This window comes from Dermacentor variabilis, chromosome 6 (assembly GCF_050947875.1).
Source record: "Dermacentor variabilis isolate Ectoservices chromosome 6, ASM5094787v1, whole genome shotgun sequence".
Taxonomy (NCBI): domain Eukaryota; kingdom Metazoa; phylum Arthropoda; class Arachnida; order Ixodida; family Ixodidae; genus Dermacentor; species Dermacentor variabilis.
In genome coordinates, this window is record NC_134573.1 from 140,469,490 (window position 1) to 140,496,847 (window position 27,358).

Genomic DNA, 27,358 nt, shown 5'->3' on the forward strand with positions numbered 1-27,358 from the left:
GTTCCGTATGAGTGAAAGCGTGTGAGGGTGAACCTGCGAACGCAGTTCAATATCGCGTGCGCGTGGCCTCTCCTGTCGCGCGCGATGCAGACCGGCCAGGCGAGATATCTATTATTAATTATTATTGTTATTAATATTATTATTATTATTATCTTATACCCGGTTTTCTTCTGATTATTTCCTTTTTTCTCCAACCACAAAACGTTTATTTTTAAACTCACACGCCCAAATTGTTAACTCCCTTGTTATCATTATTATTTTTAGGCACCTTAATTAAACCGCCCGATTCTTGGCCAATCCCCTACTGTGGGTATGTGCCACGGCCACTCAGGACAACAACAACAACAAGGAGGGGCGTTCTTCTTCGGCGGCTCCTAAAAGAAAGCTCGACGTCCTCCTCGCCCGCCGCTCCGTACAGAGTGGAGACAACCGCGGCGTCTACTACGGCGTTGGCCACGCAAATCGTGGACGCCGTAGTAGACGCCTTTCGCGGATGCCGTAGGGAGGCGTTGCGGACGCTCGTGTGTCTCGAAAGCGATCTGCGACGCGGCCAAAGTGCGCGCCCGCGCGGGCCTCATCTTCAAAGCGATCTCCGATGTTTGCAGAGTGCGCGTAGTGTCCGCAGCTTCGTATGCGCTGTGCTTTCGACGTTCTGTTCGCGTTGAAGCGAGAGATGTGTGAAGGTCAGTTCGCTTGCTGCTGCCGCGATTCTTCGGTCCAGAATTTTCACAGCGAGCTTCCGCGCTCATCGAGCGAGATGTGTTCATGTTTACCTCCTGTGAGCGCGTGACACTGTGCTGGTTAATTTAGTTAAAACACGTTGGCGGGCTAGTTGATTTGAAGCCATGATAGAATGTGTAAGCGCGACTGAACAAGGACGTAGAAAGAAGCGGACACACAAAGACAGCGCTGTCTCTGTGCGTCTGTTTCTTTCTACGTCCTCTTTGAGGCACGCGTACACATTCTATCATTGTGCATTTAGTTAGTAAGCGAATGTTTACAAGTTTGTGCGGCCGATAAAACTACTATCTTTACTTCGCACAGCTATCTATTAATTCGCTATCGCCATCAGTGCTTCGCCTTTCGGGCGGAACTGTCAATTTTTTTTCTCTAATGGAAACGAATGTCAACGGGCCCGTTGCTCATGATACACTAATTTCATATCAAGTAGGAGGAGGAAAGAAAGAGAAAAGGCAAGGAGTTTCATATCAAAGCATAGGAAGCACCGATTCGCCCCAGCTCTTATAGACGATTTCAAATACTAGTAATCGTCAGTAAAGGAGTTTAATTCATTAATAATATATGTAGGCGATACTGAAAATGAGTACGCGTGCTTTTCTTGTATTGAGAGGACAGTTGTTACCGGCATTACCGGTAACAACTGTCCTTGCAATACAAAAAAAGCACGCTAGTGTTGACGACATTGTTGCGATTATACAGTTGCATTAAACATGTGTGTTACTATTCGTATCTAACTTACGCTTCTACGCAGGTGTCAGCATGGCGGCTAAACCGCCGCCACCAAATTTCTTCTGGTACGCGGTGGTACCGCTCGTCCTGATCCTGAGCATGCCCGTCACACTAATGTGCGCCATCTCCTTCGTGATCACTCACAAGTCGTCTCCATCCCTCGCTCTCAAGTCAGGATTCGGGCATTTTGTTTGCAGCTCATGCACAGACCAAGGCTTCGGCACGTGGGAGGCTTGGACATTCGCGGTCTCCTTCACGCTCTACAGCGCACTCTCGATCCCGCTGCTGGCAGGAAGAGCATACCGCGGCCCACCGACGTCCTCGGGATTCAGGCCTGTCTACCGAAACTCGGGATTCACTTACTACGTCCTGTCCATGTTGATCGCCGGCTACTTCCTGGTCGAGAAAGACTTGCCGGGTTACCCGATCTACAAGGCCATACCGTCTCTGGTCGTGGTGCTGACCATCGAGGGTTTCATCGTTTCGGTGCTTCTTTACGTGAAAGGATTGACGAGTCCCTCTCCAGGAGAACACGGTCCCTCCGGAAGCGCCGTGTTCGACTTCTACTGGGGACTCGAGCTGTACCCTCGCGTGGGCAAAAGGTTCGACGTCAAGCTGTGGACCAACAGCCGGTTCGGGATGATGCTGTGGCAGCTTCTCGTGCTGGTCAGCTGGAAGGCCCAGGTGGAGACCACGGGCTGGAACTGGGCGATGGCGGTGACGTCTTTTCTGCAGAGCGCGCATGCGGCGAAGTTCTTTTGGCGAGAGGACTCCTACATGCAGTTCGAGGACGTCGTAGTGGACAGATCGGGTGAGTGGTAATGCTAGTTTTGTGTCCAGATCTCGACGTATAGCCGTGGCAAAGTGGAAATACTATGTGTCTTGGCCAGAGTACCGTGATAGTCTTAATGTACACAGTCAGCCACGCTACTGATCTGTAAAGCTTACAAGCTCGTCACGGGTCTCGTAATTTAATAAAGTAACACCTTTCTAACAAAGTCAACATAGTATATATGTTACTTTACTGCAGATTAGCCTTACGAGCGCCTCACAACATTTATCAGTGAAAGATATACTAAAGACGTAAGCATCTGTGCGGACGTCGAGATGTTTGCCTTCTGTGCCATATTCTGTGTACACGGGCGGCAGATATAGAACCTAACTTGTCCAAAAATGGTGTAAAACCAATAAAGGAGTACGGAGGTGACATATCTTAAAGTGCTACGGCCACCGAATGCAATAGAGATAAGATACACGTTCATTTTTAAAACACTCGTCTGGCCTCGTTCACGGTGAACCTGGAGCTTTTTTAGCCTTTTTAATGAACATGTTTAGGATATTAGGTTTCAGCGTAATAATTAGCAGAGGTTTCTCATAACAAACAGGCATCTTAAAGCGCATGTAAAGTCAAACGTGGAACGTGCAGGTTGGGAAACATCTCCTCGAAAGGAAATATTTGTTTCACCGAGTTGGGAATATCTAAGCTCTTTTCCACAAGCAGGTTCAGCTGACTCGTACGCGATTGCGACTTCTTTTACGCAGGATACTACTTGTCTTGGGGCTTTATCGCCTTCATGGGCCCGATATACGCAATTTCGAACTTCTACATGGTGGAGCACTGCCCGGACATGAGCTTGGTCCCGGCAATTTTTATAACGGCCCTGGGACTGGTTGTGAGCCTGTTGATGTACATGTGCAACCGCCAGAAGCAGCTGGTCAGGGAATCTCAGGGCAATTGCTCCTCCTGGCGATCTCCACCGAGGGTAATCCGGGCAACGTACCGGGACAGCGCTGGCAAAGAAAAGACCGACGTGCTGCTGCTGTCAGGATTCTGGTCGTTTTGCCGTCGACCCGACTACGTTCTTGAGATCCTCACTCACTTGTCCTGGGTGCTGCCAGCGGGAGGACAAAGCCTGGTGCCGTATTTGAGCACCGTCTTTCACGCGTGCCTCTTGGTGCACACGACGTACCGATTCGAGAAACTGTGCGCGGAGAAGTACGGCCGCCATTGGAAGGAGTACTGTTCCGTCGTCAAGTACAGGATGATACCTTATATCTACTGAAGTGTCGATGTCAATGAAAATGCGTGTGTATGCTTCCAATCTACGTTTGATTTCATGAAGGTAGTAAATGAAGCTAAGGAGGAATTTACTTTTTCATAGTTTGTCCATGTTATAAAATACAAACTGCTATCTTTCTTCCTTGGTATTTCTATCATATGCAGAAGCAATGCGTTGCGGCTTGCTAATGACACTTTGTTCTATCCTCAATATTTCTTTTGTGTTGAAACTTTGAAACCTTTCTGTTTGTTTTTCGAGTTTCTTTCCTTTATGTATTGTCAGCTATATATTGTGTTGTCATCCTACTTATAATACGCCAGCTGCCTTTTACCTTGAATATTTATTTCGTGTTCTAGATTTGTCACCAGTTTCTCGTTTTCTATGTATTTTTATATGCTTGTAACTTGCAAACACTCTAGCCCCCTGGATCCCATTATTCATCTCGCTTGGCATGCGTGTATGCGTGCTTTACGCTTCAGCTCTCTCATTTTTTAATACTTGTCATGCGTGAAACTCTATTCCTTCGCCATAAAAATGCTTCTGGTAAATTTTTACAGGTTAAATGAGCGTTATACGTCGTGTCTAGGCAAAAAAAAAAAACTGGAAGAAATACGCTGAAACAAAAAGCTCTATATCAAGGTTGAAGATCTCCCGATACGTGTGCATTTTGCACAGCGTTGGCAACGTCCAAAAGTACGTTTTTAAAGCACAGGTAACACAAGTATAGATTTTGACTGAGAACGGAAGTGTGAAATAAAACAGAAAGCACAGAGTTCCTCAAAAGCATCAAACCCAAGTGCCATCTGGACGACTTGCGCGACCCGCTGCTTTAAGCTCTGCCTTCCACAATACGCGATATACAAAAAAGAATCGCTATACAACAACGAAACTTCAAGTACAACAGAACGTGAGAGTAAATGGAAATATACATATAGAGGGAGCCTGCGAAAAATACGATTTACACTAATGCAAGGAATCCAACAAGTTTTTGCAAAGCTAGAGAAATGAACAATGACTCAGGAAAGTTTCTGGGCAAGTTCTGTGGGGAAAAAAGAAACGTTCTGTAGGAGTACCAAACGAACTATAAATTGGCTCGAACGCGCAAAGAAAGTCGGTTGAGGACGACTTAGCTCTAAGGCTGTGCCAGCTGGAGTGTTTGCTATCATAATAAGTTACCTGTTCGGTGGCTTCAGTGGGTGTTCGAAATCTCCAATCGAAATTGGTGCCTTCAGAAAGGTGTGAATCGTTGGAGATGCATCTTGCGACTTACCACTGAAAGTTACAAGGGCAACGAACGGCTGTGAGCGCTCACGAGCGCTACTTTTCACTGTCTTTCTGTTTGCGAGTACTCATTTTTTTTTATTTTTTGCGCTTATTAATTATCCTTTTAGCGCTTACATGATGGCACGCCGTTTACATACCCAGTCCAGGCATGTTCTGATTTGTACGAAATAAAGGCATGACTTGCATGTATTTCACACTCTGCAGCTCCAAACACTGTTTTCCAATGTTGTTTCTTTTCGGTAAGACTCCGTCGCGTGCCATGTGCGCTAAATACAACAGAGTCGTGATGCAAATACTGTACCGCTTCTGGTCAAGTAATCTACAACTGAAACTGATCGTAGTTTATGTTCTATCATTTCATCCTGAAGTTAAGCGCGCGCGAAGTACGCAGATCGAAGACGCATATTCCCCACCACGATTTCAATTTAGCGTGGCTCAAACCATATGCGTAAGGCCTTCTGCGAATGATGAATGACATTTCACATAAGTGGTTCAGGTGAACTTTTCAGTTGAGGGCTGCCATGCCCGAAATTATGTTTGGTATGTGACCTGAGGTAGACAAGGCAACATGCTAAGACGAACGTATTGGCTTTTATCAGACTAGATAAAACAATAAAAAAACAAGTGCTAGGCAGGAGGTGGGGCGGAGGGTTTGGCGCCGCGCCAGCTATTTCAAAAGGGGGAATAATTTCCTGCGCTGTCTGTGCAATACGTCAAGTTGAGTGCCCGTGTCGTTAAGGCACACGGTGAATATTTCCGCTAGAACCCGCAATACCACCATTAAACAACGACGCTTTACACCGGTGCTACGAAGCCCAGCATTGCAGGATTGCAAAAAGCGAGCTGATCGCGTGTGCTAAATAGCCGTGTCGAAAATGCCGAATGAGAGCCAGGATATCGTTACCGTCACACAAGAACAGCCTGTTTAGTTCCGGGCGAATCAAGAAAAAATCATAGGCACTGCACGTCATTTTTCGAAACGGAGGTCGCGAACCATCAACGTTTACATTATAGAAGCCTCAATCTTCCTTTTTTGGGTCTTTCTCTTTTTTTCTTTTTTGAATCAACGAGAAGAAATAGCGCGTGATGTTTAACTCATCACCCGATTCCCAGCAAGTAATGGTTTTCCAGTAAATTGTCGTGTAGTTGCTCTTCCCGCTTCTGCAACTGCAGTCACGTGCTGTCCTCGCCCGTCAGACAGAGCTATAGTGTCTCTCCAAAATGCGCTGCAAGAGCAGCGAGACCCAAGCTTCGAATTGTGGGACTCTTTAAACCGCGGAGAAGCATCGATGGTTCCTTTCGCCATCAAATGCAATTTTACTATCATTGAAACCTATACGTGGCGCTTAACGAGACTAGATGATTAGCTTTAGCGTGAGCGTGCACATACACGCTGGTGTATGTACCGGTGTACTGTGTATTTGTATTTTTTATTGTCTATTTTGTGTGAGGCCAAGCTAACCATCGGGGACCTGGAAGACCAACGACAACTCGTCGCCAGGGCCAAGAGGGCAGTCGAAGCCAGAGGGTTCTTGGACTAAGGAGCCTTACCCACCTTATGGTGATACCCGGCCTCGCTCGGGACACTGCTTCGTATAATAAACGTTTCTCTCTCTCTATCTCTCTCTTTTGACTGCGTGTATCTTATTTCTCACACCTTCATGCCTAGCAGGGACTTGTACTTCGTAATTAGCAGAGAGAAAGCTCTTATTGGCGCTAACTGACACCGCGCGGGGCAGTGCCTTTTGCGTGTGCTACCCGAGAAGTAAAAAAAAAAACAATCTATTTCAAAAAACTACCGCGACAGCAGCTGAAGTGAAAAGGCACCCCGATGCGCGGCAGTTACACGCACGCAAACACAGTGGTCATGGCTATAGCGAGACAGTGACATCGGCGAAAATGCGCACGTATGCAGTTGAGAAGTGTAGCAGCTCCTACGTTAAATGTCAAGATGCTAGTTTAGATTTATCTTGAGCACTAGTAGGTATATATACGAGCGCGTGCATCGAGACAAGGTTCTTGCGAAGTTGTCGCTCAAGAACCGATCTCCCGCACAACGGTCCATTGACGACGCGAGACCGGCCTGATAGCCATGGGGTTGATGTCGGCGTCACATGGCCAGGATTTCTGGACTTATATACACCATTTTTCATGTGTACATGGAGATGACGATGATGATCATGATGATTTATTGGAATACCCTTTGAAACGGGGCGGTGACACATGACAACCTAGCCTGCTTGAGAGAGAGAGAGAGAGAGAGAGAGGAATTTATTATGACTGAAAGCTGATAGGTCGGCTTGAATCAATGTTCTGACCTGCTACTCGGCGTTGGGGGAAGGGGAAAGGGTGTAGATAGAAAGAATAGAAAAGACGTTGATTATGAAGCTTAATCAGGTATGTTGTATACATGCTTCTTATTCTAGCATTTTTATACGTTTCCTTAATCTTATTTCTCTCCCTCAAAACCTTATCTCCCTCGTGTCGCTAGATATGCCTGTAACGGATCCGGTCGTATCAATCTCCTCCCCTGCTTTTTTTTCCCAACGAGTCTTCTAAATGTATCTTGTTTATCCCGACTCCTGACCAGTTAATGCTTCCATCTACTTTAAATCGAAGCGCTTCTGGAAGGTGGGCGTTACCTACGGGTCTCACTGGATGAACTCCTTCGCATTCCATTAGGATGGGCTGAGTGGGCTCCGCAATTTAGCTGCAGCGGACACATGCGTCATTTTGTTGCGAATATTTGTTCCGCTATGTTCTTGGCCTTAGGCAGCCAGCTCGAGCCTGAAAAAGCAAGGCACTTCCCTGTGTGCCATCCTACAGATTTTCTCTTCTAATTTCTTCCTTCCCATTCTTGTATACGTCTCCGTGGTTTTTTTCTGTTAATCATCCTTTGCATCCACTTTACTGTCTCCGTTTCTCTCACATTATTTTTGATGACCCCTAGTTTTCTAATTACCCTTTCAATTGCGCTGCACATGGTTGCCAACTTCCTTTACCTCTTCGTTCATTCGGTGTCCACGCATTTCAGGTACAGACACTTGTTCCCTTTAGCCACCCCTTTATTGTCAATGTTCATGAGTTTTTTTTTTCAAGACTAATTTTGTGTTTCACTTCAAAAGAGGCCCAACCCATACCACCCTGAACTGCCTCATTTGTGGTTTTACCGTGGGCTCCCAAAGCCAAGTGGCCTACCCGCCTTTCCTTAACTCCTAACCCCGACAAGATATCCGATTTTAAGCACAGAATGGGCATTTTCGAGCGTTAGAGCTTGTACCATCACTGCTTCATCACTCAATATTCCACGGACCACATCATATTTATTTTAGCCCCATAGTGTTCTGTGTTTAATTATTATGGAATTCAGCTTTCCCTTTATATTCAGATTATCTTGATGGGTGCTTGAGTAACTCTTTTCTTAGTTTATGTATAGGCCCAGGTATATAAATTGCTTTACTGTACGCATGACTTGGTGTTGAATAGATACTACGTTATTACTCGTCTCTTCGTTGACGATTCTCATTCCCGACTTCTCTATGCCAAACTAATGCCTAGGTTTATCGCTGCGTTGCAATACATATTCGCAAGTCTCTGTAAATCTCTTGCATTGTCAGCTAGCAGCATTATGTCGCCCACATAATTCAGTCCAGGGACCTTATGTTGCACCCTTTGCCCATTACGAATGTAAGATAAATCAAACCCTAATTCACCATTTTCCAGTCGTCTTTCTATGCCCTTAACATATAGCGAGATCAACAATGTAGGCAGAGATCATCCTTGCTTCAGACCTCAGTGAACTTATGGGAGCAATCATAAATGTTCTTGTCTTTATTGCAACATATGATCTTTTTAAGGTCGCAAAACACGTTTTAGTCAATCTGATACTCCGCTGTTAAGTGCTCTCCAAAGTGGCATGATGGTAATGATGACCTCGGGAACTGCGGTACATGTATCCAATGAAGAGCTCGACCAAGAATCAGGCGTAATCAGGAAAAAAAAATTCCAAATCTTCAAATTGAAATTAAATATGCTAAACCTTTAAGAAAGTTCGCGATATGCGAAGAGTAATAACCAGCAATGTTGTCTCAACTTATGGTGTCTTTTTAAGCATTACTGGCTTCCTTAAATCTCTTAAGTTTCTGGACCTTATCAGGCCTTGAGCATCGTAAACTTGTGTTCGCCACAAACATTCTTCGCGATTTACCAATCGCAGTTCTAAACGCATTATTGTTTCATACTGCAACTAGGGGCAAATGGACTTCAATGCGTAAACATAGTTTGCAGTGAACTACAGTTTGCAGAGCTGCAAGGCGTATTGATTGGTACAAAACATTGACGTTGCTTTTTTTCAGTCGCAGTTAATTTCAGGCTTTGGTTACACCGTGCAAGGATACAGTGTCACGACCTAAGAGTCGTACGACATCGTGACACAAAGGATACCACACGGACGCATACAAAACTGGGACAGTAGGAATGAAAACATGCCACGTTCCTGATGATTAGGTTTCTAAGTAACACTGCAGACTTCGTCATAAATATGCCAGACCAAAGCCTCGCTAATGTGGCCAGACACGTGGCACTCTGTTACTACGTGTCATTTTAAGCAATACAAAAGGGTGCTACTAACCCTATATAAAAAAACACTGGTTCCCATCTGCATAAAGCACTAGACAAAGGCATCAATTGACAGTAACTCCATTTCGCAAGCGTGTTAATTGCTTCAGAGATGTTAACGAGTTGGAAAAGTCTAACTAATGATGAAGTCCTTCAGCCGAGTGTTGACGTTTTCTACAGCAACCTAACGTCACCAAGTTCTTTCTCTCTCTCTCTCTCTCTCTTGTTAGAACAGTGTTATTTTGTTTTCTATGCTGCGAATTGAGTCCACGTTTGTTTCATGTTTGCAAGTATTGCAATAAGTTTATTTTTGTAACCCATGTGCCGAATACCCTCGTGGGAATTGCAGCATCTATAAATAAATAAATAGTCATTAAATGTGCCCGAACAAAAGGAAGCCTCAGTCTGGAACCAAAGTTTAAACAAGGAGACTTGCCGAAGCGTTGTCGAAGCAGACTGATGGGTTCGGCCACTGCTGGTCATTTCTGCTGTCCATCTTCCCACGAGCCCTTTATCTTGTTCGGATACGTGAATATACGCACACTCGATCATATGTCAAGATGCACACAAGACTGTTTTGAAAAATAACTCAAAACCGACCACTCCTAGGTTATAAAAAACTGGCCTTCGCTCATCCGTCGCTCTCATAGAAGTTACTAATGTATAACTAAGGCACTGTGAGTTCTTTTTAAATGTGACAAATCTCAAGAAGTTCAGACGCAACCGCTCCTCGGCATTCGCTAAAAACTTTCGCTGTTCTTTTTAAGCAACGAATTGCGTTCACGCGCTATCAGTGCGTGCATTTGCGCACACGTCATCTTACTGACAGATAGTTCACGCCATTTTGCCCTATAATTTATTCCACTCCTAGACAGATGTATGTACGAGGATTAACGGGCTAGCGCTGGCTGGCCGCATCCAAATATGCGAGTATCGAGTCGCAAACGGCAGCGCAAACAGCTCAACACGGGCGGACCAGTCTGGCGAGCCCATCGCCCATGCACTTGAGTTTTCCCTCGGAAATCACGTCATATAATCGCGTCACTTTGCTCTATTCCTATGGTGCACCAGAAGTTTGTTCTAGTGAACTCGTCTACGTTCGCTGATGCAATCGTCTACGTCAAGAGGCGATTTCAAAAGACGATTCCATCAACGATGCTTGCCCCATACTCATCAAGCCGGCGACAGCGGAAGCTGTCATATTGCACGCCCATCGCCTACAGAATTCGCGCTGCGTGAAGCTAATTTTTAAAGGAGACAGCCTACCATCGCACGTCATGGTTGGTCACTTCCGACAAGTATAGTACGATTGTTGTAACCAAAGCCGCTTCAGTGCCACAAACGTCAAAGGATAGTGCACGTTAGTGCTGTTTGCACATATACAGCCGTGTGCTCACGACATGCTCTGGGTCGCACACCACCGACATCGTCGTGCAGAAAAAAAATATGCTGATTGTCAAGGCTCTCACGATGCATCTTCAAGGAATTGTCCACATGTGAAAAGGGAGATAAGAGTCTTGAGACAACATGGCCAGGGATGGTTCGTCGCACACGGAGGCTGCCGCTAAGGTGTTTAACAACACCTTCATACGGGCTAGATGGTGCATTGCAGATCGACGGAAAATAAGCGCACCATGGAAAACACACACAACAGCCGAGAAAGATCATGGCAGCGTTCACGACGCGCGAGATCTAGGAGATCCCCTGCGATTGCTAAGGATGCACCGCGTCCGCTGACAGTTCGCACACTTCCACAGACAACTAGCAATAGCAGCAGCGAGGATCCTAAGCAGAAAGTCTCTAAGGCCATTCTCTCACGCGAGGAGTGGCCACTATTGCAGAGGATAAGCTAGCCAGCGGAGCAGCAGCATGTAGCGCACTCGCCGAGTCATGCTTAACCTTCAGACAGCAGCCAAAGACGACGACAAACAAGTTGTCACCATGATAAGGTCACCTATGAACATGCTCCAAGTAGTAAAACACGTTGTGGGGCTAGTTGGTGCATATCTTTCACTAGGTGAAGCACCAATAGTGACGGCACACAAGAAGAAATACAGACAGGAAGCGCCTTGTCCTTTCTGCATTTCTTTTCGTGTGCCGTCACTATTGGCGCTTCACCTACTGAAAGCTCCGAGTACTACTGACTGCCATACACACTCCGGCGACTCGAGGTGCGCTTCAAATACCGTATGCCCTGAATCCAGTACAGTTTATATCTTGAGAAGGACCATGGCTGCTCTTCTGCAGTCGTTCGTTAAAGAAGTCAAAGAAGCGTCTGTCTCTCAGTGCAATGTCCGAGGCCGTAAATTCCGCATTTCGGACTTTCGTTTCTTAGCTTTTACGAACAAATACCCCATCGTCGCCATTTTTGAGCCGGACGTTGAGAGCGCCATCCGCCTATCAAGTTATGAAGGTTTTTTTCCCGCCTGTAACGACCGCAGCAAAGTCATCGTTTACGCCAGATGGGATTTCCCTTATGTTTTACACCCAGTAACACCTGATGACGTCAATAAGTACGTATGCCTGACTGTAAAATTCAATTTATTAATTAATTAATTATGGGGTTTTACGTGCCAAAACCACTTTCTGATTATGAGGCACGCCGTAGTGGAGGGCTCCGGAAATTTCGACCACCTGGGGTTCTTTAACGTGCACCTAAATCTAAGTACACGGGTGTTTGCGCATTTCGCCCCCATCGAAATGCGGCCGCCGTAGCCGGGATTCGATCCCGCGACCTCGTGCTCAGCAGCCTAACACCATAGCCACTGAGCAACCACGGCGGGTTGTGTAAAATTCAAGAACGTCTCACTCACGCTCGTAGGTGCCTATACATTTTACCTTAGAGCACATTTAACAACGCAAGACTAAGTGCAACTTTAGCAGCGAAACCTGGACCATGAATTTTTGCCGACGATTTCAATGCGCATCATCCGCTATGAGGACACTTAAATAATAATTTCTGACGAAGACGTGTACTATCCTTCGATTCAGACCATGAACTCTGCTGGATAAATAATGGTAGTCCCATGATTCGGCGGAGATTGAAGTACCGCAGCTGCTTGGACTCAACTTTTCCTTCATGATGCCTCAGTGCCAGGGTGAAGGGGTTTCCGGACAGCTAAACGCATGATAGGGATCATGGTTCAACATGTGTTAAAATCGAAGGCATAGGCAAGTCACAGTATAGTACAGTTCTTCAACGCATCGACTGGCCGAAACACACGTCGCTCATGGAAAAGATATGTAAAAAACTCAACACTGTCGACCTGCAACGATCGATCAGCTAACTAACGACACTGCTCAAAGAGCCACGAGCGTTTTAGACCTACTCCTAAATTTTCTGAATTCGAAGCGCCACGGCAGCGGCTCCGAGCCATTCACCGTAGTGCAGAAGGACGGTCCATCCACGACCTAAGGGAGGCGAGACGCTACACAAAAGAAGTTCCAGTGTCGAATCGACTTGCTGCACTCTCAAAGATACATGTATTTCTGAAAGTCTCTTGACCAACATAAACCACTGTCACACATGTGGGAAACGGTGTGCGGTCTTCGAACATCGACGCAACAACGCCACCCTTTCAAATGACTCGCTCTCTGCAAAGGCCGCCGAGGTATCGATGTAGCGGAGGCCTTCTGTTCGAAGGTTGCTGGTCAACCGTCGTGGTTCACCACACGTGATCCCCGCGATGCTCCAATCACGAGGGATTCTCTCTGAAACAAAAATTATTGGACCCTGGCCACATCCGTCGATGGCGCAGAGAGCTAGTCGGGCGCTATGCTGCTGTTTTTGAGGAACGCTGGTCTCCGTGACCGATTGTAACATTTCCGTGTGTCCTGTTGTGGGCTCGCGGTGCTCAATCGCTGTTTATCTCCCTCTTTTTCCCAACATACTCCCCCATTTCCTTTACCGTGCTGGGTAGCAAACCAGACGGTCGTCTGGTTGACCTCCCTGCCTTTAGTTTCTTTGTTTTCTCTCTCTCTTTCTCTCTTGTTGGGTGATATACGTGTTGTCGGATGGCATCATTATTTTGGAAGTCCGTGGAATCGCAAGATTATATTACAGATTCGGCCTTCTGAAAAAAAAAAGACGATTCGTTTCCGCAATGGCGTTACTTACGCAACATCCTTACGTATGATCGAATAATATACATGCATGAGCCATCCAGCTGTCGCTGCGCACGCTGACGAAGCTTAGAAGTGTCGTCACGTGGGATCGAAGCTTCAGCTGGTGAGGGCTTAATTTTGAAGTCGGATTAACAATTTTTTTTTTTTTTGCGAAGCGTGTTTCACGAATGTAGCCTCGCATATAAAACAGCCGACGCACCAGTCACGCGCACTCAGCTCGAATTATTTTAATTGATTCGCGCGACCTATTTTTTTTTTTCGTCTTTCAGCTGTACAAGTTATTGCCTATAATGAAGCACTGGCGCGTTTACATTTCGCGGATTTCAGTAGGTGACTGGAAAGGTACTAGGCATGAGAAAGGCAGGCTGTTTCCTTTCTTTTTTTTTTTTTGTTGATGTTGCTCTCGTGCAAGCGAGACAAAGGCGCAAGGTAACCGCGATTGCGAAAATACTATTGGCGGCTGCACGATCGCGACCCGTGAAACAGACTTTACGAGCTCGAGACTGCGACTTTGGCCTTAATATAGCGCCGCATGAATCAGGATTTCCGGCGAGCACAGAGGCTTATACGTCGCACTAAAGGTTGCACGATCTTTATCACGCGTCCTTGTTTGCGAGGGCCATGCGCAGTTCGCTTACAACGTTGCGCACTCAACTGCAGCAGCATGTAGTACGTTGCGCGCGCTGCTAAAACAATTTTGTAAGTGTATGACGTTGAGTTTGGTGGTGCAATTTGTTTTAAAAGATAACTGCGTTTAATCATACGAGCATCGACTTACGTACTTGGACGCGTGTACAACTTCCCACGGAATATCTGTGCGGACTTGAAGTATATTATCGGGTCTGCATTCTCTGTGAAATGCCAAATCTTTAAACGCACGAGATACATAGCATTGACAAAGGTTACATACTATAATATCGGGGCTAGCGGGAACAACCATACCTGCTCTTCGTAAACACATGTTCCGCAGTATTGAAACTACAATAACATCCGTGCCAAAGGTGCGCTGCTTTATTCCGTCTCGCCATGGGACCGCTGCTGTCTGACACGTAAAGGCACATTTTTTTGTGTGTTTCCGCATTCCACCACAGCGTTCTAGGTTTCCTACTCCACAGAGTGTTGTAAGCATTCGTTTGTCACCCGCTTACGCACCTGTACAACCACCTCACGTAACGTGTACCCGTAAGCGCACCTGTTGCAGTTGTGCGTCAGCCGATGTCAAACGGCCCAGAGTATAGGAAGCCACAGTGTTTGCACCGTTCGCAAAATAGCTCAAGGGCAATGTTTTTTAATTTCCCCAAGAGCGCTGCGCTGTTCAGCTTCGTCGTGTGGTGTTCAGCTTCGTCTCGTCTTATGATTTAGTTAGACCCACACGATATATGTACCACCTTCGAAAACAGCCAGAACAACGAGAGTCCCAGAAGTCTACCTGAACGGCGGCTCGTGAGCTTGGTGTGCTCGAAATTTTTCCGGAGCTGAACGACATGGCCGGACCCGACGGTAAGCGTCATTGCCATTGTTATAATGCAAGAGTGAAGCGCTAAATGTAGCTGAAAAATCCAGCACTTGGTCGTAATTTAGGCCCTTCGCGAGTAAACTATGATGAGCTAGGAAAAGAGTTACTCAAACTTGATAAAAAGAAGAAAGAAAAAAAACGCCAGAAAGTCTTTTGTATAGCATGCAAAAGAATATGACGGCACCGTTTTATTTTCTTTTTGTCCCTTGACGATTCCAAACGTATTAAACTCGAGCACTATTTCTGGAGAATTTCACGCACAAACCTGCTGCTATGTTTCACATCGTCTGCTTCCCCATGGCATTCTCATTCTATAAATGTTGGGCGTCCCTGCTCACGCCTTCCCACCATGTTTTCTTGCTCTCAGTAACAATACCCTGAGGTGAGTCTCACCTCCTCGTCACGGCGACAGGTCTTGTTGCTCGTTGCGCTGGACCTTCCTTGTGGCTGCAGAGCAGGATATCCCCCCCGAACTTCGCTATTCTGGTTCTACTTTTCATTTTCTGCGATGCTGACGCTGTGCCCCGGTAGGCTTGTGTTTAGCTCACTTCGCGCGCTGCCTGGTATGAGTTAATAGGACAGTTCTCGAGGCAGTGGCACTGCAGGAGTGGATCGTACAATCCCGAAGGCACTGAACGATGTTTTTTCCTCACTCAAGCTACGAGGGCATACAGCTGAAGGTTCTGTTCATGAACAAATTCACACCTCAACATGTTGGGGAAGTCTAAATGTCGAAGGAAGACGGGTTTGGGCGACCATCTGCGACTATTAATGCAGTTTCTGTAAGACCACACGCGTCAGCGAACTCGCCGCAATTTCCTTCTTTCCTTCCCTCCTCTCTCTCTCCCTGTGATCTTTGCTTTCCCCTTTCCCATTCCCCCGGTGTAGGGTAGCCGACCGGACGTTATTCTGGTTAACCTCCCTGCCTTCTACTTTTCTCTTTCCTCCTCCTCTAAATGTCGAAAATGGTTTGCAGTTCCTTGGAGGTGCTTTCTGGAGATAAAGAGAGATAAGATAAAGGAAAAGTTAACCAAATAGACAATGCCGGTTTCTTACCCTGCACTGTAGAAGATATAGATGGCGATAAAAGGTAAAGGAAAAGAGCGTGGAAAACTATCAGGCGAGCACCAGCACAGGACTGAAACTAAATACACGCTGAAGTGCGTAGACGTAACACAGGTCAGCTGTTGTTAGGAAGCGCACCATCATCTATTCGTGCAATCGACGAGACCTTTATGATACCCATCTCGTGTACGCGAAAAGATGTTAGCTTGTGAAGCATTGCTCCCGTCGGCAGAATGCCAACACTGCAGTGAGCGTATCGGGTGCAGGCATAGAGCCGATGTAGTCTGCTGGCTGTTTAAAAACGCGCGGGCAATGTCCATGAATTACCGCAGTAGGGCTACAAATTGCCAATTTGCAGCTGACACTCATTAGCAGTAATGTGTGTAAAAGCAGGGGCAGCACGCTGTGACTCCTCGGCAGCCGATGCACATCAAAGTACATCAACAGCAAGTATGAGTATCAAAAACGTACGACCGAAAGTGTTCTGGGCTCATTAGCCCATAGCTGTTATGGAGAAAACGAAAGGGTTTGTGAAAAGCAAACCTTCAGGATTCCCAGCATGACTCTGCACTGCACTTCATTTAAAATCATCCGATGAACTGCATCAGGCTATAGTGCGACCTAGCAGGAATACAATTCATTTTTAACGTGACTGCATTATGGGCCCCGTGTCGCAGAAAATCCGGCGTCGGCGTCGTTGTCCGTATGAGAAAAATCATCCCGATCCACGCAGGCCTTCCGCGTGGCGCAGATGCGTTACTGAACTAATTGAATTTCTCAAAGTAAGATGCGTCAGGAGATTCGTAAAGTACGACCTCGACACAACCTCCAGACATGATACCGTCGGATTGCAACTTGAATATACGAGAGAACATAATTCTGTCACGCGGAAACTCAAACAAAAACCTATTTTCCAGCTGTCATTTGAGGTCTCTCCTAGTAGGATCGGTGCGCCCCAGAAAGCCTGCCCTTTGTGCATTGCGTTCGCCGCCCGCACGTTTCTATGAAAACATTACGGTTGCATAAGCTGCAGCTGCTGTGAAACGTGAGAGTCAAATTTGAATGCTATCGCGTGCCACCCTTAAAGGCAACCCGCCGTGGTTGCTCAGTGGCTATGGTGTTGGGCTGCTGAGCACGAGGTCGCGGGATCGAATCCCGGCCACGGCGGCCGCATTTCGATGGGGGGGAAATGCGAAAACACCCGTGTGCTTAGATTTAGGTGCACGTTAAAGAACCCCAGGTGGTCAAAATTTCCGGAGTCCTCCACTACGGCGTGCCTCATAATCAGAAAGTGGTTTTGGCACGTAAAACCCCAAATATTATATTATATTATTATTATATACCCTTAAAGGCAAAGTTTCAGCGTCCTCCAAATTTTCTGCTATGTTGTCAGCGGAATTAACTAGGTTTTCACTAACCACATTGAACGCTGGTCAATGCCTGTTTGCAGCTGCTTGAGGCGTTTCCTGGAGATTGCTCAGGGTTCGAGGTTGTTCGAAGGGGGACTAGTCACATTAAAGACATGGCTGAAAATCGAATCGTAATTCTGCAGGTTCGGACAAGTCTGCCGCTGCTTGTTTTTTTTTTTCAAACGCAAACGAAGTAAGCTATACCAGAAGTTCACCTAATTATCCCAATGCGTCCGTTGCTCATTATACAATTTCACATCAAAGCATCGAAGGAACGATTTCGCCCCGACACTTCTCTGGAAAAGACGATTTTAAGTACCAGTAATTGGACAAAATTTGGTTTCTCAACCGTTTGTACGCAATGGAGTTTCAATCAATCAATTTTATCGCGTCTACTTCACAAACAGACAAAGGAGTGGCGACTAAGAGCTGCCCTTCGGCAGCTTGACAAGCCCCGCTGGCCCTACTACAAGGGTTCACAGCAGCACAGGCATAATTATACATTGCATCAAAACAAACAGACAAACAAGAATCACATCAAAATGAAGACGTAACTATAATATGAATAGCGCAAGGACGTGGGCAGGAAACAAAGAAAGACAGGGCGCTAACTTCTATTTTACAGCGAAATCTGTATAACCCTACCTCGCAATGGGTCTGTCGTGTCCGCAGCAAAACTCGGGAGGAACGTGTCGCGTGCACCGCTGGGTTCCTTGCAGCACCAGCAGATGGCGCTCGCCTCTGCGCATGCGCGACAGCGGCGTCGCCGGCCGTGCTCGGGAAAGAAAAGAAATGAACCAGAAAGCTCGCTTTCCCGTATAGCTTTCGCCGCAAGCGTTTCCCGTGAAGATTACGGTTGCATAAGTTGCAGTTGCCGGGAAGCGAAAAATGTAGCATACGAAGCAGGGAGTGACGTAACTACACTTTCGCATGTAAAAGAAGAACCCGCCTAGCAACTGATTTGTGTTGCGACGGCCGCGTACGTACACACACACACACACACACACATATATATATATATATATATATATATATATATATATATATATATATATATATATATATATATATATATATATATAGAGAGAGAGAGAGAGAGAGAGAGAGAGAGCGAGAGAGAGATGCTTCTGAACAGCAGCGTGCCTACGAGGCACAGCGAAAGTGTGGTTTAAGTGCATTTCTCTTCTCCTTTGCCCACTCTTTGTAGGCGCACAAAGTAAGCGGCGCAAGCCAAGTCGATGGCCGTTGAAACGTCTTAGGCTAATAAAGAGGCGAAGTGCACGTGAATGTCGCCACGCGAATAAGGTCAAGCTACATCGCAACGCGTAATCGTTCCACTTCTCGTTTACAGCTTCATTGTCCAACCACCTTCACAACGTGAATCGGAGGCCCTTTTATTTTTTTTACACATATATTTTTTTTACAGCAGCGCTGTTAGCCGCTCGTCGGTCGGCCTTTTTCGTGTCCGCGTCCGTGGGTCCCTTAGGGCGTGGCTCGAAATGTGGGTCGATCGCGGTGGTTGTGTAACACCGGGCCGACTCTCGGCGGAGGTGAAGCAGGCGTAGATTATTTGGAATCGCGCATGCAACATGCAAAACAGCATTCGTTTCAATAAAGAACAAGCACAAAACGATAAAAAAGCACACAGCACGAGAAAGGCACCTTAGGTCACAATACAACAATCCTACCCACATGCGCGCTCCTGCTAACAATATAGCGCTCTCCGCATACGCTTCACGGTAAAGAATACCGCAGCGCAAGCTGCCGCGGCGACGGCAGCTTGCGACGTGGATAGCGACGTGTCTATCAATTTATATGTAGAAGAACCGGCCTAGGAACTGACTTCATTGTTGCAGAACCGCTATCGGTAGGCAGCGCATGGTTAGGGCTCCCGAGGAGAAGCGTGAATAAGAGGAGCGGCAAAGGGGAAAAAGAAACGGCATTACGACTGACGGCGGCGTGTTGTCAAAATTACCATTACTCCCATTACTACCATTAGTCTAAATTACCGTTACTACCATTACTATAAAGCAATAAAGCATTGCATACCTCCCTGAGCAGTTCTAGTGGTGGCGTCCAATAGCTTCGCCGGACATCCGCTTTCGCAGGGCAGGAATGGCGAGTCAATTTTTTTTTCGTTTATTTTTACGATTCCACCGGATGGGCGTGATGCGAGGATATACAAGTGCGGTCGCCGCTACACTCAATGCATGTATTATTGCGATGAGGTTGCTGTGACTGTTTCACAACGTTGAATTGTATGTTTGATCACAGCGTATATAAAGGCATATATCGAAGAGTGAACGTTTTGTCACTGCAGACAAATGTTCCGCATCCCTCACATTTGATTAGGAAGAGAAATAACGCGAGAGCTTCATAAACGCTTCAGGTTTAGCAGCATCCCATCTGTTCTGTTTACGAACGATTCCCGTTATGCGGGAAATAAAAATCGTCCCGGTTGGTCAAGTGCAGTTCGCGATTATTATTTTTTTTTAGTTAGAGCTCTATCTTTTGTTGTTCTTCTCCCACGGCCTTGCGCTATTCAAAATCTTTTGCCCTGGTATACCAGCGGGACTAAATTGCTACGGTTGTGAAAGTAATTAGAGATCACATCGTCAAAGTAATAAGATGACAAATATAAGCACAATGCACAAAGTATCTACGCTACTCAAGTATGCGTTCGCGTTTACAACTTTCAAGCGCAATTTGCTTGAAGCACAAAAAACCAAATCGGTATTAATACACTCATAGTGCTTGAGAAGACATGGCAACGTATAGCATAAGCGTTGCATTCCCTCGTTTAAACGCGCGGTTGGTATCATCCATGAGTCGCCTCTCTTTTTCTTATAACCGTGATTTCTTTTTGTTTCTTCTAAACAGGAAATCGTTGTCAAATGCTCTAAGTTCTCTTTAATTTTAAATTTAAATTCTACACTCAATCTATGCCGGTACAGCACCCCAGCAGACTAGTACACGTACAGTAGGTTAAGTAAGAGTAAAATAAGGAATTATAGATAATCAATTTCGACTGTTTGGAGAGAAGGTGTTTCAAGCAACCAACTATTTCAGTTATGCGAGCATTCTCTTGACTTAGAAGATTTACATGGCTATCCCAGGACATAGTTGCAGAAAACACCGCACCTGGGTACTTAGAAGGATCAACAAGTTCAATTCTAGGACAGTTTAAAACCATATCTACGCGTGGAGAGATTTCTTTGTTGTTTGGTCTAAAGATAATCGCCTTTGTATTGCCGTAATTAGTTTTTATATCGTTATATAACGAGCATACTGCTACTTTTTGTACTGAGCCGTTAAAGGTGTCTATAAGGTTATGTATGTTCATACAAACATGCCGCTGCTTTTTCTTTTCTTATGCAAACGAATCCCAACGGTCTCTCATAATACATTAATTTCATATCCAAGAGGAGTAGGAAAGAAAGAGAAAAGGCAGGGAGTTTCATATCAAAGCCGATTCGCCCTGCTCTTGTTTGGAATAGAGGATTTAAAATACTAGTTGGCGTAAACTTCGGTTTATCAATAATTCGTGGGTAATGGAGTTTGTGCTTGTAATTCATTAATAAAATATATAGGCAATTCTGAAAACGAGTACACATATGTCTTAATGGGTCATGTCAGCTCAGAAGCACCGAATGATGCTGGTAACATCGGTCGTTGGAATACAAAAAGCAGGCTACTTATGACGACATGGTTCCGACTGTACATTTACATTAAAAAATGTGTGTCACTGTTCGTTGCTAATTTACGCTTCTGTCTTCGTAGGTGCCAGCATGGTGGCTAAACCACAGCCGCCAAATTTCTTCTGGTACACGGTGGTACCACTCGTTCTGATCCTGGGCATGCCTGTCACACTAATGTGCGTCATCTCCTTCGTGATCACTCACAAGTCGTCTCCGTCCCTCGCTCTCAAGTCAGGATTCGGGCAATTCGTTTACAGCGCATGCACAGAGCAAGGCTTCGGCACGAGGGAGGCTTGGACATTCGCGGTCTCCTTCACGCTCTACAGCGCACTCTCGATCCCGCTGCTGGCAGGAAGAGCATACCGCGGCCCACCGACCTCCTCGGGATTCAGGCCCGTCTACCGAAACTCGGGATTCACTTACTACGTCCTGTCCATGTTAATCGCCGGCTACTTCATGGCCGAGAAAGACTTTCCAGGATACCCGATCTACCGGGCCATACCGTCTTTGGTCGCGGTGCTGACCATCGAGGGTTTCATCGTTTCGGTGCTTCTTTACGTGAAAGGATTGACGAGTCCCTCTCCAGGAGAACACGGTCCCTCCGGAAGCGCCTTGTTCGACTTCTGCTGGGGACTCGAGCTTTACCCGCGCGTGGGCAAGAGGTTCGACGTCAAGCTGTGGACGAACAGCCGGTTCGGGATGATGCTTCGGCAGCTTCTCGTGCTGGTCAGCTGGAAGGCCCAGGTGGAGACCACGGGCTGGAACTGGGCGATGACGGCGGTGTGCTTCCTGCAGACTGCGCATGCGGCGAAGTTCTTTTGGCGGGAGGACTCCTACATGCAGTTCACAGACGTCGTAGTGGACAGATCAGGTGGGTGGTGTATGTATAAATATCTATATAGATGTCCTTAAAGTAAGTGTGTTTAAAAGAAGGTAACCAACATGATTTTGCGACGTCATTAAACTGCCAAACAGAAGTACTGTCGGGCGGGCGCCTACACGTTACACCAGATAGAACACCTCGACCTGCACATGCTGCGGATAAACTGTCACCAAAGCTCGGAGCGGCTCCCCCCGCCCCACCCCGGCGGGAGAGCGCCGTCGCGCGCACTTAAGAAGTCTGGTCATTCCGTTGAGCGGTGCTGATCGGCAACCACCACATTTTGTAAAGCACGTGAAAAGACGAGGACATCTAAGCTCTTCTTATTAGTTGTGAACGCGAACGCATCAATGTCCATTTGAAGGCCGCTGAGCGGTTCTTCTAGTTTTTCGCTGCGAGTAATGTTTTTTTCTTGAGTTTTGCTGCGGGGCATACGTTATCGAGTTTTTCGATTAAATCGGTGCGTTTTTTGTACAGTTTCTACGTTAGCATGTTGGCTGTAGACTGGAATCATTTGGACGATATTGCTGAGGCATCAAGGATTCCGCATGCCAGCGACCTTTTGCGCGACGAGAGACCGAGGGAGCAGCAGCGGCCACCAAGGCCGGCAGGCGCGAGCCGCAGCTAAGCACAGTCGGGGTGAGAAAGAGAAAGAAGGATACGGGTCGCGCGCCATCTATCGAGAGCGAAACTGCGGCAGCCGCAAGCGCGCGTCACGTGACTGCCTCGCCGACGTTGCCGACAACAACCCGTCTTGCCCTGCAGCGTCGCGTCGCCGTATCTGGTCTGTCGCGCCGCGCCATGGCGACGTGGCGTCGCGAAGATGTCCTCTCCACTCACGCAACACACGGCGTGCCAAAGTTGCAGGAGGTGTTCCGATTCGCCCGTTTCTGCTCTGTCAAAGCACGCTCTTAACGTGGCGTCGCAGCCAATGGGACTTTTAGGTACCGTTTCGCTGCTACAGACGGCGGGTTTTTTGCTCGATGGGCCATTTGACGCTTTCGCATTTGTTTACTTACGAAGAAGCGTAAGTGATTTGCTTACGAGGGTAAGTGGTAACACTTGTTCTACGTCCACAGATTGGCGTAGAGAAATGGCAACGTGAAAATACTACGCAATGGGCAAAGTACACTAACAGAGCCTTAACGCACACTGGCTTTGCATTAGTCGGCCGTCTACTTATGCGTAAGTTTACAAGCTCGTCACAATGAGGCTCATAATTTAAAAAAAAAACTAAGTTAGGACCTTTGGGGCATAGACAACGTATAGAATACGTCCTCATTCGCTTTACTGTATATTTTATGGAAATAAATGTATTGCCTTATCAGCACCTTACAACAGGAGAGAAGCATCAGTGGGGCCGTCGAGACGCTTGCCTTCTGTGTCATATTTTATGTACACAGGGAGGAGCTATAGAACATAGCATGTTCACAAATGATCCGAGAGCAGAAAAGAAACACACATTTATGGAGGCAACATATTTGAATATGCAAGCCACCTAATGCAAAAGCGTAAGAGATATGTTTATTTTTTAAACACTGGTCTGGCCCCCGTTCATGGTGCACCAGCCGGCTTTTTAACTAATACGCCATGGACGTTAGGTTTGAGTGAAATCATTAGCATGAGTTTCTCATGTGAAACAGGCGACCTTAATGTTTGTCGAAAGGCAAACGTGGAATACGCGGTTTCCGAAATGAGCTCGAGTCAAAATCTTTGCTTCATGAGTTAGCAACGTCGAAGGTCGTTTCCGCAAACGGATTCAACTGACAACGTCACTTTCGCATGACTTGAAGGCGTTTATCACTTCTTTTACGCAGGATACTGCTCATCTTGGGGCTTTATCGCCTTCATGGGCCCGATATACGCACTTCCGAACTTCTTCATGGTGGACCACTGCCCGGACATGAGCCTGGCACTGGTAATGTTTATAACGACCCTGGGACTGACCCAGAGACTGCTGACTAACCGGTGCAAGCGCAAGAGGCAGCTGTTAAGGAATTCTCACTGCAACTGGAAATACGGCGATCTCCAGCGAGGGTGAGCGGGGCAACGTACCGGGACAGCGCCGGCAAAGGAAAGGCGGATCTGCTGCTCCTGCTGTCAGGATTCTATAGTCGTTCTGCCGTCAGCCTGACTACGCCTTTGAGAATCCTCGCTCACCTCTGCTGGGCGCTGGCTGCCGGGAGGACAAAAGCGTGGTGCCGTATTTGTACACCGTCTTTCACGGGGTGCCCGTTTGCTCATACGACCCAATAATTCGAAGACCTGTGCGCGGAGAAGTGTGGCCAGTGCTGGAGGGACTACTGCTCGATTGTTAAGCACAAAATGATAACTTACCTCTAGTCAGCTGTTCAGCGCCTACGAAAATATGTGCTTATGCTTTTGTTTTGCATCTGATTTCACGTAGGTAGTGAAGAAATCCAGCAAGGGAGGCAGGTTCGAAACTGGCCACTGGCATCTTTTTTTTTTCTTTGTATGTTTTATTCTTTGCAGAATCAGGGTTTTCGTACGCATTATCCAACCACAGAGTTCTACCCTCAAAATTTCCTTTGCGTTGAAAACTTGGCACAGCTTTGCTGATTCCCTTGTATTTACATACAAACGGAAACCGTTTTTGTCGTCGATCTTATACGCCCCCACTGTATTCTACTTTCAATGCTTCCTTTGTGTTTAGAAATCTGACACCAGTGCATTGTTTTCTCTATTCTTTACATGCTCGTAACAGACAAAAATCCTACTCGCTCTTCACACGTGCTCCTAAGCTGTATGCTTCCGACTTCTAAGTTCTTATAAGTGGCATTCGTCAAACTTCATCCATTCGGCGCGAGGTTGCTTACAGTAAAAGTTTGCATGAGAAATTAGCGTTGTACGTCGTTTCCACGCAAGAGAAACCGGAAGGAAGACGTCCAGAAAAAGAGCTCTATACCAAGGTTGAAGAGCTCCCGATACCTGTACATTTCTACAGCGACGGTGGCGCGTAAAATTGCGTTTTCATAGCTCAGGTAACACAGGTATATGTTTTGACAGAGAAAAGAAACGCGAGATGCTAAGGACAGAGTTCACCAAAAGCATTAAAGCCAAGCGCCATTTGGACGACTTGCGCAATGCGCTCGTTTACAGCTCTCCATTACACTGTATTTGATATATGAGAAAGAATAATTAGGGTAAATAAATAAAATTTAAGATGCAACAGAATGTAAGAGTAAACCACAATATATAGGGCAGCCTGTGATAAATACAATTCAAAGAAATTCAAGAAATTTAAACAACTTTAAGTAAAGAAAAAAAACCAGCGACTAAGGAACTTTAATTCTGGGCGAGAAAACGTGAACTAGGAGGACCAAACACACTATATATGAACTCATAATCGCTAAGAAAGTCGGCCGAAGTTGCCCATTCGGAAGTGCCACGGGGCGTTCAAAATCTCTGATCGGAGTTCGTTCTTTCAACCTGGTCTGGAAGAAAGTGTGTTGGAGATGCATCTTACGACTAACACCTGGAAGCTTCAAGCGCAACGGACGGTTGAGAGTTCTATTGTGCGTCCCTTTTCACTGTCTTCATTCTACGTGTGTTCATTTTTATTTTCGCGCTTATAAATTATTGTTTCGGCGTCTGCACATGACATAACTTACATATCTTTCCCATTGTGCGGCTCCATCCATTATTTTTCCCCAATTTGCATTTCTTTCTCTGCAAAAGTATACTGCAAGTCAAGTGCGCATAAATGTATTACAGCCGTAATGCGAATATTGTACCGCTTCTGGTCGGTAACATACAATGGAAATTTCTCGTTGGTTTCTGTTATATGTATCATTTCGTCCTGAAAGAAGCGTGTGCGAAGCGCGCCGCATATCCTATGCTACGATTTCAATTCAGCGAGGCGGGCCATTTGCTTAAGCCCGGCTGCGCATGATGAGTGACAGTTCACATAAGTGGTTCAGGCGAACTTTTTATATCAGGGTTACATGCCCTAAATTATGTTTGGTTTGCGACCTGAGGGAAACAAAGGTACAATTAAGCTAAGACCACTAACTAAAACAATTTTCAAAAATCATGTCAAGAAATACTGAACAATTTGCGAGTGCGAACGCGGCCACTGCAAAAAGCATCTCTAGCCTCCACAGCCTTGCACCTTGATGTATGAAACGGAGTATGGAGCGGTAGGCGTAAGGCCAGAAACTTTACGAACCCGTGATGCAGATCATGAATGGCATCGAGTCTACACATTGGACTTACTTCTAACACACTGAATCCCTCCTGACACTGTCATTGGAGACGAAATGTATGGAGGTACTGCTAACATAGCTATATTGAAAAGCCTCGATCGGTGCTCTGGTTAATGAGCGGATTTCGCCTGGATATCTAAATAGCATTGCGAACAAAAATGTCTGATGATAATATTCTTTAACCTTCATTCATGTTCTTTAAGCTAACATCTACGAACACGAGGCAAAAAGTGGCTGAGTTTTATCTCTTTTAAAATGTGCCCATATGCAGTTGACAGGTACGCAAAGTTTTCGCTAAGGTACTGTTCGTTTATAAGTCAGTAGCCATTACCAACTAAGCATCGAGTAGTGCACTGGCCTGCATGCGCAATTTCTCACACGGTTCTCGAAAAAAAAGATACGAAAAGGCACAATGCAGTTTCTGTAATTTGCTTGTCCGAAACGCCCTATGAGAGAAAGCTATCATGCGCGGAACATGCACCGTTGAAGGTCCCCGAGTTAATTTGTATTAGGCCATATCCCGAAGCCACAAGAGCGATTGAGATTCTGTTCCAGTTGCCCGACAGCACAGTTGTCAGAAAAAAAAATGCCACCACCGTCTGGAAGACGTTGAAGTAACGAGCGCTAGCTGTTTGGTTTACTAGAATTGATATCAATGAGATTAAAGTGAGGTAGACCAATGGAAATACGAGTTTGTACGTTTATTTTCCCATATGATAAACACGCTCAAAAACATTTCCCTTGTATATATTGCAACCAACTATCACAAATATCACTGCTCAACATCTTCTTCACGGGCACCTTCATCAAATTCTACAGTTGATCGGTTAGACGAACTGTCTTACTTCATAACACTTTCGTCGTCATCCATGGATTCACATTCTTCTTCTCGGCTGTTCTTAATTAGCACAAACACCGTCCTGTGATCAGTAAAGTAGTTAGGTATGGAACTTATTCGGTCCACGACGAATTCCACCGCCCTCCCTTCCAACGAAGTCAGAGAAAACC

General features: G+C 46.2%; 2 protein-coding genes across 2 annotated transcripts; both read left to right on the plus strand.

The window, feature by feature from the left end:
- The first annotated feature begins 1,497 nt into the window (after window positions 1–1,497).
- On the plus strand, window positions 1,498–4,823 carry LOC142584384 (uncharacterized). The gene is made up of 2 exons (XM_075694531.1): window positions 1,498–2,281; window positions 3,013–4,823. The coding sequence occupies exons 1-2, from the start codon at window positions 1,501–1,503 to the stop codon at window positions 3,531–3,533; spliced, it is 1,302 nt and encodes a 433-aa protein (XP_075550646.1). The 5' UTR covers window positions 1,498–1,500; the 3' UTR covers window positions 3,534–4,823.
- Window positions 4,824–14,747: 9,924 nt separating this feature from the next.
- On the plus strand, window positions 14,748–24,507 carry LOC142585332 (uncharacterized). The gene is made up of 3 exons (XM_075696021.1): window positions 14,748–15,056; window positions 21,327–22,115; window positions 23,942–24,507. Exons 1-3 carry the CDS (start codon window positions 15,041–15,043, stop codon window positions 24,163–24,165), a joined length of 1,029 nt encoding a protein of 342 aa, XP_075552136.1. The 5' UTR covers window positions 14,748–15,040; the 3' UTR covers window positions 24,166–24,507.
- The last annotated feature ends 2,851 nt before the right edge of the window (window positions 24,508–27,358 follow it).